The 13,632-nt window shown below is 46.2% G+C and overlaps 1 protein-coding gene across 2 annotated transcripts in view; it reads left to right on the forward strand.

Moving 5' to 3' along the window:
• The first annotated feature begins 209 nt into the window (after nt 1-209).
• Nucleotides 210-13,632, forward strand: part of dpy19l1l (dpy-19-like 1, like (H. sapiens)) — a 100,142-nt gene continuing 86,719 nt past the window's right edge. For both annotated transcript variants that reach the window (XM_038810380.1, XM_038810381.1), the window contains exons 1-4: nt 210-325; nt 5,130-5,267; nt 5,502-5,622; nt 5,715-5,808. In XM_038810380.1, the coding sequence (XP_038666308.1) occupies nt 305-325; nt 5,130-5,267; nt 5,502-5,622; nt 5,715-5,808 (374 nt within the window). In that variant the 5' untranslated portion in view covers nt 210-304. The remainder of the gene's footprint in view (nt 326-5,129; nt 5,268-5,501; nt 5,623-5,714; nt 5,809-13,632) is intronic.

Below are 13,632 nucleotides of genomic sequence, written 5' to 3' on the forward strand. Positions count from 1 at the left end.
GGAATCTAACTGAATGAAAGACTATGGGGAAAGGGGGTAAAGTGGAAATAAGGCAGAGGTTTAGCTGTGACCTTATTGAATGATGGAGCAGGCTGAGGGGCTGTATGGTCGAGTCCAGCTCCTAATCCTAATGTTAGCCACCAAGCCAGTGATGACCTGTGTCCAGTAAATCAGCAGCTTTTCTCATCTATGAAAGCAATGTTTAAAACATTCTAATTTTGCTGTGATTTACCTTAGGTACCATATATCCAGTCTGTTTGAAAATAATCGACACTTCTCTCACCTTTCAACTTTAGAAAGGGAAATGGCTTTTCGCACTGAGATGGTAAGCAGCATGTGTTAGTGATGACCCTCCAAGTCCATGGTATAGCTAAGCCTAGCTGACATCAGCCAACCAGATCAGACAGTCAAGATGTTAGGTCACCGAACATCGAAATTAGAAATTATCAACGGACACAATTTCTAATCCCCATTGGTCTGTTAATTTGCATTGGGTTTCTATAAGAGGAATAGCTTTGTGAGCGCGAAAATCCCCATCGCTTTCAGCCAACGGATGCAGGTAAATTATGCTCATTGTGAAAACGGGAGGTTAAGAAAAATAATAACGGCTAGCGGGCATCCTGAAGGGGGAGGGCAAACAGACAGAGGTCGTTGTACATATTGGTACTAACAACATAAGCAGGAAGGGGCATGAGGTCCTGCAGCAGGAGTTCAGGGAGCTAGGCAGAAAGTTAAAAGACAGGACCTTTAGGGTTGTAATCTCAGGATTACTCCCTGTGCCACGTGACAGTGAGGCTAGAAATAGGAAGATAGAGCAGCTAAACACGTGGCTAAATAGCTGGTGTAGGAGGGAGGGTTTCCGTTATCTGGACCACTGGGAGCTCTTCCGGGCAGGTGTGACCTGTATAAGAAGGAGGGGTTGCATCTAAACTGGAGAGGCATAAATATCCTGGCCGCGAGGTTTGCTAGTGTCACACGGGAGGGTTTAAACTAGTATGGCAGGGGGGTGGGTATCGAAGCAATTGGCCAGACGGTGAAAGCATTGAGGGAGAACTAGGGAATAGGGCCAGTATGGCTCTGAGGCAGAGCAGACAGGGAGATGTTGCTGAAAACAGCAGGTCTGGTGGCCTGAAGTGCATATGTTTTAATACAAGAAGTATTACGGGTAAGGCAGATGAACTTAAGAGCTTGGATTAGTACTTGGAACTATGATGTTGTTGCCATTACAGAGACCTGGTTGAGGGAAGGACAGGATTGGCAGCTAAGCGTTCCAGGATTTAGATGTTTCAGGCGGGATAGAGGGGGATGTAAAAGGAGTGGAGGAGTGCGCTACTGGTTAGGGAGAATATCACAGCTGTACTACGGGAGGACACCTCAGGGGGCAGTGAGGCTATATGGGTAGAGATCAGGAATACGAAGGGTGCAGTCACAATGTTGGGGGTTTACTACAGGCCTCCCAACAGCCAGCGGGAAATAGAGGAGCAGATAGGTAGACAGATTTTGGAAAAGAGTAAAAACAACAGGGTTGTTGTGATGGGAGACTACAAAATTCCCCTATATTGACTGGGACTCACTTAGTGCTAGGGGCTTAGATGGGGCAGAGTTTGTAAGGAGCATCCAGGAGGGCTTCTTAAAACAAAATGTCGACAGTCCAACTAGGGAAGGGGCTGTACTGGACCTGGTATTGGGGAATGGGCCCTAGCCAGGTGGTAGAAGTTTCAGTAGGGGAGCAAGGATAAGAGTGGTCCTAGGGTGAATGTGCTAAATTGGAGGAAGACTGATTATAACAATATTAGGCGGGAACTGAAGAACCTAGATTGGGGGCGGATGTTTGAGGGTAAATTAACATCTGATATGTGGGAGGCTTTCAAGTGTCAGTTGAAAGGAATTCAGGACCGGCATGTTCCTGTGAGGAAGAAGGATAAATACGGCAAATTTCAGGAACCTTGGATGATGAGAGATATAGGCCTCGTCAAAAAGAAAAAGGAGGCATTTGTTAGGGCGAGAAGGCTGGGAACAGACTAAGCCTGTGTGGAATATAAGGAAAGTAGGAAGGAACTTGAGCAAGGAGTCAGGAGGGCTAGAAGGGGCCACGAAAAGTCATTGGCAAATAGGGTTAAGGAAAATCCTAAGGCTTTTTACACGTACATAAAAAGCAAGAGGGTAGCCAGGGAAAGGGTTGGCCCACTGAAGGATAGGCAAGGGAATCTATGTGTGGAGCCAGAGGAAATGGACAAGGTACTAAATGAATACTTTGCATCAGTATTCACCAAAGAGAAGGAATTGGTGGATGTTGAGTCTGGAGAGAAGTGTGTGTAGATAGCCTGGGTCACATTGAGATCCAAAAAGACGAGGTGTTGGGCATCTTGAAAAATATTACGGTAGATAAGTCACCAGGGCCTGATGGGATCTACCTCAGAATACTGAAGGAGACTAGAGAGGAAATTGCTGAGGCCTTGACAGAAATCTTTGGATCCTCACTGTCTTCAGGTGATGTCCCGGAGGACTGGAGAATAGCTAATGTTGTTCCTTTGTTTAAGAAGGGTAGCAAGGATAATCCAGGGAGCTACAGGCTGGTGAGCCGTACGTCAGTGGTAGGGAAATTACTGGAGAGAATTCTTTGAGACAGGATCTACTCCCATTTGGAAGCAAATGGACGTATTAGTGAGAGGCAGCATGGTTTTGTGAAGGGGAGGTCGTGTCTCACTAACTGGGTAGAGTTTTTTGAAGAGGTCACAAAAATGATTGATGCAGGTAGGGCAGTGGATGTTGTCTATATGGACTTCAGTAAGGCCTTTGACAAGGTCCCTCATGGTAGACTGGTACAAAAGGTGAAGTCACACGGGATCAGGCAAGGTGGATACAGAACTGGCTAGGTCATAGAAGGCAGAAAGTAGCAATGGAAGGGTGCTTTTCTAATTGGAGGGCTGTGACTAGTGGTTTCTGCAGGGATCAGTGCTGGAACCTTTGCTGTTCATAGTATATATAAATGATTTGGAGGAAAATGTAACTGGTCTGATTAGTAAGTTTGCAGACGACACAAAGGTTGGTGGAATTGCGGAAGCGATGAGGACTGTCAGAGGAATACAGCAGGATTTAGATCGTTTGGAGACTTGGGCGGAGAGATGGCAGATGGAGTTTAATCTGGACAAATGTGAGGTAATGCATTTTGGAAGGTCTAATGCAGGTAGGGAATATACAGTGAATGGTAGAACCCTCAAGAGTATTGAAAGTCAGAGAGATCTAGGTGTACAGGTCCACAGGTCACTGAAAGGGGCAACACAGGTGCAGAAGGTAGTCAAGAAGGCATACTGCATGCTTGCCTTCATTGGCCGGGGCATTGAGTATAAGAATTGGCAAGTCATGTTGCAGCTGTATAGAACCTTAGTTAGGCCACACTTGGAGTATAGTGTTCAATTCTGGTTGCCACACTACCAGAAGGATGTGGAGGCTTTAGAGGGGGTGCAGAAGAGATTTACCAGGATGTTGCCTGGTATGGAGGGCATTAGCTATGAGGAGCGGTTGAATAAACTCGGTTTATTCTCACTGGAACAACGGAGGTTGAGGGGCGACCTGATAGAGGTCTACAAAACTATGAGGGGCATAGACAGAGTGGATAGAACATAGAACAGTACAGCACAGAACAGGCCCTTCGGCCCTCAATGTTGTGCCGAGCCATGATCACCCTACTCAGAGTCAGAGGCTTTTTCCCCAGGATAGAGGGGTCAATTACTAGGGGGCATAGGTTTAAGGTGCGAGGGGCAAGATATAGAGTAGATGTACGAGGCAAGTTTTTTTTACACAGAGGGTAGTGGGTGCCTGGAACTTGCTGCCAGAGGAAGTGGTGGAAGCAGGGACGATAGTGACATTTAAGGGGCATCTTGACAAATACATGAATAGGATGGGAATGAAGGGATACGGACCCCGGAAGTGTAGAAGATTGTAGCTTAGTCGGGCAGCATGGTTGGCACGGGCTTGGAGGGCCGAAGGGCTTGTTCCTGTGCTGTACTTTTCTTTGTTCTTTGTTCTCTTTGTTATTTGACTACCGTGACGTGACCTCTGCCACCTAGAATGAGGGCAGCAGACACATGGGAATTATACCACTTGCATGTTCCCCTCCAAGTCGCACGCCATCTGGACATTGGAATTATATCGCCATTCCTTCGCTGTCGCTAGTTCAAACTCCTGGCACTCCCTCCCTAACAGCACTGCGGGTGTTTCTACAATGCATGGATTCCAGCAGTTCAAGAGGGCAATTAGGGATGGGCAATAAATGTTGGCTTAGTCAGCAACACCCACATCCCATGAATGAATAAACAAAAAATCTGTGTGCTGTGCACAGCCTTAATGTGAATCTAATGCACCATAACTGATCGTTGCACTCCATATTGGAAATCCGTGTTCTCTTCTCCTTCAACCCCACCTCTCCTATTAGACCATGAAAATGGAGGCAGTTTGCTTCCGTGTTACCCACTCAGTAAAAATTGCTGCTGGCATTTCTAATCATCAGCTGGTGCTGGAATTAATTTCCTGTCCCGTTGGATGTCATGGAAGAATGTGTTAAAGAACATAAACTGGGGAAGGTTAGAGACATGAGAAAAGCCGGAAATGTTTAGGATCATTAGGTTTTTGCTGACTTGTGTGGGCAATGGTAGAAGAACCAAGAGCAGTGAAATCCAGCTGTTAAGTGCTGTGATGTGAAATTCTGGCTATAATGAGCAAACATCTGTTGAAACTGAACAAGAGGTGATAGAGCAGATGTTGGTGGCAGTTTGGAGGATGTGTTTAAGGTATGTCTGTCTAACTTTCCTGTACAGAGGTCATTCATTGTCAGTTATTTAAGTAATTAAATCTGTTCATATTGGGAATTGTGATTTATTAGAAATAAAATAAAATTGATGTTTGCAATCCTTCAACTTGTAAAGCAGAAGCTGCAATGCAGAAAGGGAGGGCCATGAAACAACGTTGTCAGGAAACAATCTCAAAATTGAAAATTTTGTAGCGTGGTAGGCGGGTCTTCCATAGAATTATGGTGGAATGGGCTGGGAAATGCGTTGGTATTTCTCTTTGTTTGTGGATAAGTCTGCCTTCGTCATGTAATGTTTCTAAATATTTTTTGCTGTTTTTAGGGATTATATTATTCTTTCTTTAAGACCATCATTGAAGCACCTTCATACTGTGAAGGTTTAAGTTACATAATGAATGATCGCCTGACTGAATATCCTTTGGTTATCAACACCTTGAAGCGATTCAATCTGTATCCAGAGGTAGGTTTTTCCCTGGATTCTATGTTTGACATCTGGCTTCAAACCAGGGCCAGCATTATATTGTACTCCTGTTTATTTAGCAGGATAATGGTTTAAATGGGCAAAATGTGAACTGAATGGTGAGGAGATTCACGAGTGTCTCAGATGTGCTTTGAATGGTAGCAATATGAGGTGCAGTGTTTAGTTTAAAATTGCTACTTGTATAATGGACAATCTGACCTCTTTACTGGCTAGGTAGTACTGGGCAGCTGGTATCGCATTTACATCGCTGTTGCAGACTTTCTTGGCATTTCAACTAAAATATGCTGGCGTGTGGACCGAGGGAAGGGCTTCAGTCCCGTGGAGAGTTGTGAAGGCAAGTTCTTCATTTTTGGTAATTTTTTTATTCCCCTCTTTTAAATATTTCTGCAGGTAGCGAACTTAAATGTGTTTATTTTTGTTTGACAGGAATGGGAGACCCTGCCTACTTTTACGTTACATTTGTTTTTATTTTAAATGGGCTCATGATGTCTGTGTTTTTCCTCTATGGAACATATTTGAGGTAAGAGGATATTGCAATGCCATTAACAAATGAACATCATGTCTGGGAGGTGGGATTGAAATGTTGTTTTTCTGCTGGAGCCTAATGTTTTCACTGCAAGACTTGTGTTGGGGCATCTCACTTAATAATGAACCAATACCTAGGGAGCTTCTGAGCCAAATGGATTTTAATGACTGAATTTGAGATAGGCTCTTATTGTCTTTGTGAAAGCTATATAGAAATTTTTATTAATAAATATAGGCACTTATAGCAAAGTGAATATATTTGTTGCCTTTTGTAAATTGTGTCCTGGAGGTTGCATTAGTTTGAATCTAGGTGAAGTCGCATACCTCTTGGCAATATGTGTTAGTCAGTCTCCAGTCTGGCTGCAGACTTGTACATAATTGATTTTCTTACTGTGACATTTGTTTGAATCATAACTGGTATTCCTGTCCTCCTGTCCTTGGTCAAATCTCTCCTCTTACTCCAAAATCATTTCAAGCATAAAACAACCCACGACTCTCATTTATTTTTCCTTGATGGTTGCCTCCTGTCTCCAGTTTCATTGACTTGAGCCCAGCTCATACACACTTGACTATTGTTCATGGCACCAATGCTTGCTGATATTGTCAATAGCTCACTCAGTTTAGGCACTATTCCACTCCCTGTTAAAACTTCCATGATCATAGTTTCCTCAAAAACTTTACCTATAAACCTCCACCAGCATGCATTCACAAATCTTCCCTCCTTGTTTAAGGCTCTTGAGCATGTGTCTCCAGTCTGCTTTTCACTCTGACCCTGTGTGAGGAATCTGGTAATCATATACTCCATGACTGTGGTCCCACAGCCCTGCAAATCTTTCTATCTGAAGTACTTATCTAATTAAAAGTCTAATGATGACCATTGAAACCATTGTTGATTGTTGTAAAAATCCATCTGCTTGGACCCTCCATGTCTCCAACGGTTCCTGAAAGATCATACCAATACCTCCACAGTCTCCTCAGCTATCTCCTTTAGAATCCTTGGGTGTAGTCCATCCGGTCCAAGTGACTTATCCACCTTCACACCTTTCAGTTTCCCCAGAACCTTCTCCTTAGTGATGGTCACTACAATCACCTGCCCCTTGACACTCTTGAAGTTCTGGTATGCTACTGGTGTCTTCCAGTGTGAAGACTAATGCAAAGTACCTATTCAGTTCCTCTGCCATTTCTAATGCTACTTCTCCAGCTTCATTTTCCAGTGGTCCAGTGTCCATCCTTACCTCTCTCTTAACTTTTATATATCGAAAAAAAATCTTGCAATCTTCTTTTATATTGCTAGCTTACACTAATATTTAATCTTTTCCCCCCCTTATTGCTTTTTTAGTTGTCCTCGGCTCACTTTTAAAGGCTTCCCAATCCTCTGGCCTCCCACTAATCCTCGCCTACCAACCTGATTTTCCCAGTCCACCTGCATATTGAAATACCCCATGATTATTGTAATATTGCCTGTTTTTACATGCCTTTTCTATCCTGATTTTATTTTCTGCCCCACACCCTGATTGCTCGGGGGCCTGTACATAATTCCCATCAGGGTCATTTTACCTCATTCAACTCTACCCACACAGATTCTATGCCTTCCAATCCGATATCGCTCCTTGCTATCGATTTAGTTCATTTCTTTCTAACAATGCAATCCTGCCCCCTTTGCCCATCTGCCTGTCCTTTTGATAGGACACATATCCTTGTATATTTAGATCCCAGCCCTGATCTCCTTGCAGCTATTGATGCCTGCAACATCGTACTGGCCAATTTCAATGTGTGCAACAAGTTAATTTACCTTGTGCGTGCATTTAGGTGCAACACCCTCAGTCCTGTGTTGACCGCCCCCCGTTTCATAGTTGTTCTTGTTTTTGCTCTGCCTGAAGTTGGATTCTTACCACTTTGTTTACTCTCTGTTCTGTTACGTGTTCTGGAAACTTTACTAATCTCTCCTGAGCCCTCGGCCCCTTTAACTTGTTGAAAATCCTCATCGTTAGCCTGCATCCTCACCTTCTCCTTTAACTTTGATTTTCTAATCTCCCCCTCCCCCCGTCCTTTTAAAATGGTCGCATCGGAACAGCTCCCTCCTCCCCCAGTACTCCGGTTACTTCCAAGAGATGAAGTGTGGAGTAATTTACTGAGCTGGACAGAGAGAAGCAGCAGGATTTTTCGGACCTGCAGAGAGTTAATTATTATTCAATGACTGAAGCCGGATCTCACCCTGCTACTTCCTGAACTGCTGACCTTCTCAGATTGGATTCGCCACTTGTTCTTTATAGATTTATAATACCCTGATACAATTATATGTTTTTTTTTTAAACCCTGGAAGATTATCAGTCAGAGGGGGTCCTCCCCTTCAATCCAGTGCATCTGGTGTGTGAAATTACACTTCACAAATATAACACTGAAAATTAACGCTGTGTTGGAAACAATTATTACAAAGTTATGAGTGATTTAAATGTAATTTAACTACTGTTTCTCTATCCTTCCCATACTCTACCTCCCCCCCCCCCCCCACAAGTAGAAGAGAAGTTTCCAGGCTGCGGGGAAGGGGTGACATAGTGGTATTGTCGCTGGACTAGTAATCCAAAGTCCCAGGATAATGATCAGGGGACCTGAAACTCAATAAAATATCTGATATTAAAAGTCTAATGACGACCATGTAAGCATTGTCAATTGTTGTAAAAACCCACCTGGTTTGCTAATGTCGTTGAAGGAAGGAAATCTGCCGCCTTACCCGGTCTGGCGTACATTTGATTCCAAAGCCACAGCAATGTGGTTGACTCGTGAATGCCGCCTGAAATGGCTCAGCAAGCCCCTCAGTTGTGTTCAACCACTACGAAAACACAAAAAAGGAATGAAGGCGGATGGACCACCCGGCATCGATCCAGGCACCGGAAAAGACAATGGCAACCCCAGCGCTGCTGACCCTGCAAAGCCCTCCTGACTAACATCTGCGGGCTTGTGCCAATATTGGGAGAGTTGTCTCACAGACTAGCCAAGCAACAGCCTGACATAGTCACACTCACAGAATCATACTTTACAGACAATGTCCCAGACACCACTATCACCATTACTGGGTATATCCTGTCTCACCAGCACGACAGGCCCAGCAGAGGTGGCGATTCAGTGGTATACAGTCAGGAGGGAGTTGCCCTGGGAGTCCTCAACATCGACACTCTGGGCCACATGAAGTCTCGGGGCTTCACGTTAAACGTGGGCAAGGAAACCTCCTGCTGATTACCACGTACCGGCCACCATCAGCTGATGAATCAATAATCCTCCATGTTGAACACCACTTGGAGGAAGCACCGAGGGTGGCAAGGGTGCAGAATATGCTCTGGGTGGGGACTTCAATGCCTAACACCGAGAATGGCTCGATAGTACCACCACAGACCGAGCTGGCCGTGTCCTAAAAGATTTAGCTAGACTAGGACTGCAGCAGGTGGTGAGGGAAAAACATACTTGACCTCATCCTCACCAACCTGCCTGCTGCAGATGCATCTGTCCATGACAGTATCGGTAAAAGTGACCACTGCAGAGTCCTTGCGGAGACAAAGTCCCCTCTTCACACTGAGGATACCCTCCATCGTGTTGTGTGGCACTACCACCGTGCTAAATGGTATAGACTTCAAACAGATCGAGCAACTCCAGACTGGGCATCCATGAGGTGCTGTGACCATCAGCAGCAGCAGAATTGTATTCAACCATAATCTGCAACCTCAACCGAAAAATGAGGTGTCAACCTGGTGAAGCTACAACACAGGACCGCTTGTCTACTAAACAGCATAAGCAGCAAGTAATAGACAGAGAGAAGCGATTCCACAACCAACACATTAGATCTAAACTCTGTAGTCTGCCATGTCCAGCTGTGAATGGTGGTGGACAATTAAACAACTCCCTGGAGGAGGAGACTCCACAAATATCCCCATTCTCAATGATGGAGGAGCCCAGCACATCTCTGCAAAAGACAAGGCTGAGGCATTCGCAACAATCTTCAGCCAGAAGTGCCGAGTGGATGATCCATCTCTGTCTCCTCCGGAGGTCCCCAGCAGCACAGATGTCAGTCTTCAGTCAATACGATTCTCTCCACATGATATAAAGAAACTGCTGAAGGCACTGGATACTGCAAATGATATAGGCCCTGACAATATTCCGGTATTAGTGCTTGTGCTCCAGGACTTGCCGCACCTCTAGCCAAGCTGTTCCAGTACAGCTACAACACTGGCATCTACCTGGCAATGTGGAAACTTGCTCAGGTGTGTCCTGCACACAAGAAACAGGACAAATCCAACCCAGCCAATTACCGCCCGATCAGTCTACTCTCCATCAGCAAAGTGATGGCAGGAGACATCATCAGTGCTATCAAGCAGCACTTACTCAGCAATAACCTGCTCATGGATGCTCAGTTTAAGTTCCGCCAGGGTCACTCAGCTCCTGACCTCGTTACAGTTTTGGTTCAAAGATGGACCAAAGAGCTGAATGCCAGTGGTGAGAGTGACTGCCCTTGACATCAAGGCAGCATTTGACCGAGTATGGCATACTGGAGTCAATGGGATTCGGGGAAAGCTGACCATTGGTTGGAGTCCTACCTGGTACAAAGGAAGATTGTTGTGCTGTTTGGAGGTCAATCATCTCAGCTCCAGGACATCACTGCAGGAGTTCCTCAGGATAGTGTCCTAGGCCCAACCATCTTCAGCTGCTTCATCAATGACCTGCCTTCCATCATAAAGTCAGATGTGGGGATGTTTGCGGATGACTGGACAATGTTCAGCACCATTCGCGACTCCTCAGATAATGAAGCAGTCCGTGTCCAAATGCAGTGAGACCTGGACAATATCCAGGCTTGGGGCTGGCAAGTGGCAAGTTACATTCACACCACACAAGTGCCTAATAATGACCATATCCTGCAAGAGGATCTAACCGCCGCCCCTTGACGTTCAATCGTTCAATGGCATTACCATCACACAGTCAACATACTGGGGGGTCACCATAGATCAGAAACTGAACTGGACTAACCATATAAATACTGTGGCTACCAGGGCAGGTCAAAGGTTAGGAATCCTACGGCGAGTAACTCACCTCCTGACCTCCACTCCCCACCCCCCTCTCCCAAAGCCTGTCCACCATCTGTAAGGCACAAGTCAGGAGTGTGATGGAATACTCTCCACTTGCCTGGATGAGCGCAGCTCCAACAACACTTCAGAAGCTCAGCACCATCCAGGACAAAGCAGCCCTCTTTTTATAAAAAAAATTTTTTAGAATACCCAATTCATTTTTTCCAATTAAGGGGCAGTTTAGCATAGCCAATCCACCTACCCTGCACATCTTTGCGTTGTGGGGGCGAAACCCACTCAAACACGGGGAGAATGTGCAAACTCCACATGGAAGTGACCCAGAGCCGGGATCGAACCTGGGACCTCGGCGCCGTGAGGGAGCTGCGCTACTGTGCTGCCCTACAAAGCCCCCTTCCACACAAACATTCAAACCCTCCTCCACCAACAAACACTAACAGCCGTGTGTACCATCTACAAGATTCACTACAGTAACTTACCAAGGTTTGTTAGGCAGCACCTTCCAAACCCACGACCACTACCATCTTGAAGGGCAAGAGCAGCATATACCTGGGAACCCCACCACCTGGAGCTTCCCTCCTAGTCACTCACCAACCTGACTTGGAAATATATCCCTGTTCCTTCACTGTCGTTCAGGCAACATCCTGGAATCCCTCCTTAACAGCACAGACGGCGTACCTACACCTCAAGGCCTGCAGCGGTTAAAGAAGGCAACTCACCACCACTTTCTGAAAGGCAACTGGAGAAGGGCAGTAGGTGCTGGCCTAACCAGCGACGCCCACATCCCGTAATTTAATTTTAAAAAATTAAAAATCCATCCCTTTATATCAGTATTGAATTGAGTCCAACGTAAAGACTTGAAGATAGAATCCTCCTTTGTGATGAGACACCTGATTCTCAAAACTGAAAGGCTCGTGGTGCCTTGGTACAGCCTCCAATGTCAATACCTTTCGAATAGTTCACATTCACATCGTGCCTTAGGCAGCATGCGAGTTGCAGAGATTAAGCCAGAATATCAGAATATTCTGCCCAATCCTGCCGACGGCACGGTCCCACTGCGGATTTCCTGGCAATCGGGTGCATTCCGGATTTCCTGGCAGTCGGGTGCATTCCGGATTTCCTGGCAATCGGGTGCATTCCGGATTTCCAGGCAATCGGCTGCATTCCGGATTTCCAGGCAATCGGCTGCATTCCGGATTTCCTGGCAATCGGGTGCATTCCGGATTTCCTGGCAATCGGCTGCATTCTGGATTTCCAGGCAATCGGGTGCATTCCGGATTTCCTGGCAATCGGGTGCATTCTGGATTTCCTGGCAATCGGGTGCATTCTGGATTTCCTGGCAATCGGGTGCATTCTGGATTTCCTGGCAGTCGGGTGCATTCCGGATTTCCTGGCAATCGGGTGCATTCCGGATTTCCTGGCAATCGGGTGCATTCTGGATTTCCTGGCAATCGGCTGCATTCTGGATTTCCAGGCAATCGGGTGCATTCTGGATTTCCTGGCAATCGGGTGCATTCCGGATTTCCTGGCAATCGGGTGCATTCCGGATTTCCTGGCAATCGGGTGCATTCTGGATTTCCTGGCAATCGGGTGCATTTCGGATTTCCTGGCAATCGGGTGCATTCTGGATTTCCTGGCAATCGGGTGCATTCCGGATTTCCTGGCAATCGGGTGCATTCTGGATTTCCTGGCAATCGGGTGCATTCCGGATTTCCTGGCAATCGGGTGCATTCCGGATTTCTTGGCGGTCGGGTGCATTCTGGATTTCCTGGCAATCGGGTGCATTCCGGATTTCCAGGCAATCGAGTGCATTCCGGATTTCTTGGCGGTCGGGTGCATTCCGGATTTCCTGGCAATCGGGTGCATTCTGGATTTCCTGGCAGTCGGGTGCATTCCGGATTTCCTGGCAATCGGGTGCATTCTGGATTTCCTGGCAATCGGGTGCATTCCGGATTTCCTGGCAATCGGCTGCATTCTGGATTTCCTGGCAGTCGGGTGCATTCCGGATTTCCTGGCAATCGGGTGCATTCTGGATTTCCTGGCAATCGGGTGCATTCCGGATTTCCTGGCAATCGGGTGCATTCTGGATTTCCTGGCAATCGGGTGCATTCCGGATTTCCAGGCAATCGAGTGTATTCCGGATTTCTTGGCGGTCGGGTGCATTCTGGATTTCCTGGCAATCGGGTGCATTCCGTATTTCTTGGCGGTCGGGTGCATTCTAGATTTCCTGGCAGTCGGGTGCATTCCGGATTTCTTGGCAATCGGGTGCATTCCGGATTTCTTGGCGGTCGGGTGCATTCTAGATTTCCTAGCAGTGAGGGGTGTATCAATAGTGTTGGTTGGTGAATATTTGCCTGGACACTCTGGATTACGTCAGTAGTGCCACATGACCTTCCTGAACAAGAGGAAGATTATTTGAAGTGTTTGTGTTGACTGTAGGAATGTTGGACTGCAGGCTGACAGGTGGCTCTGTGTGGGAAGTTAATCAGTGCAAAGTGTAAACATGTCTTTGCTGCAATGTAAATGAACAAAGGAAAGACTGTACAAAAATTCGGTTGATTTTTTTGAATGGGGTTTGTGTTTTAGTCCTGGTCAGTCTGGTGATGTATTTCTTGACAGTGCAGTAATGAAACAGGTTTCTGGTTTAAATTGTGTGCAGTGATTTAATGTGAAGTGAATTGAACAGCACAGGATGATGTGCTCAACTTCACCGTAGGGCACTCCGATTGGACAAATCCGTCACTGTAACA

The sequence above is a fragment of the Scyliorhinus canicula genome, chromosome 10, assembly GCF_902713615.1.
Source record: "Scyliorhinus canicula chromosome 10, sScyCan1.1, whole genome shotgun sequence".
Lineage (NCBI taxonomy): Eukaryota > Metazoa > Chordata > Chondrichthyes > Carcharhiniformes > Scyliorhinidae > Scyliorhinus > Scyliorhinus canicula.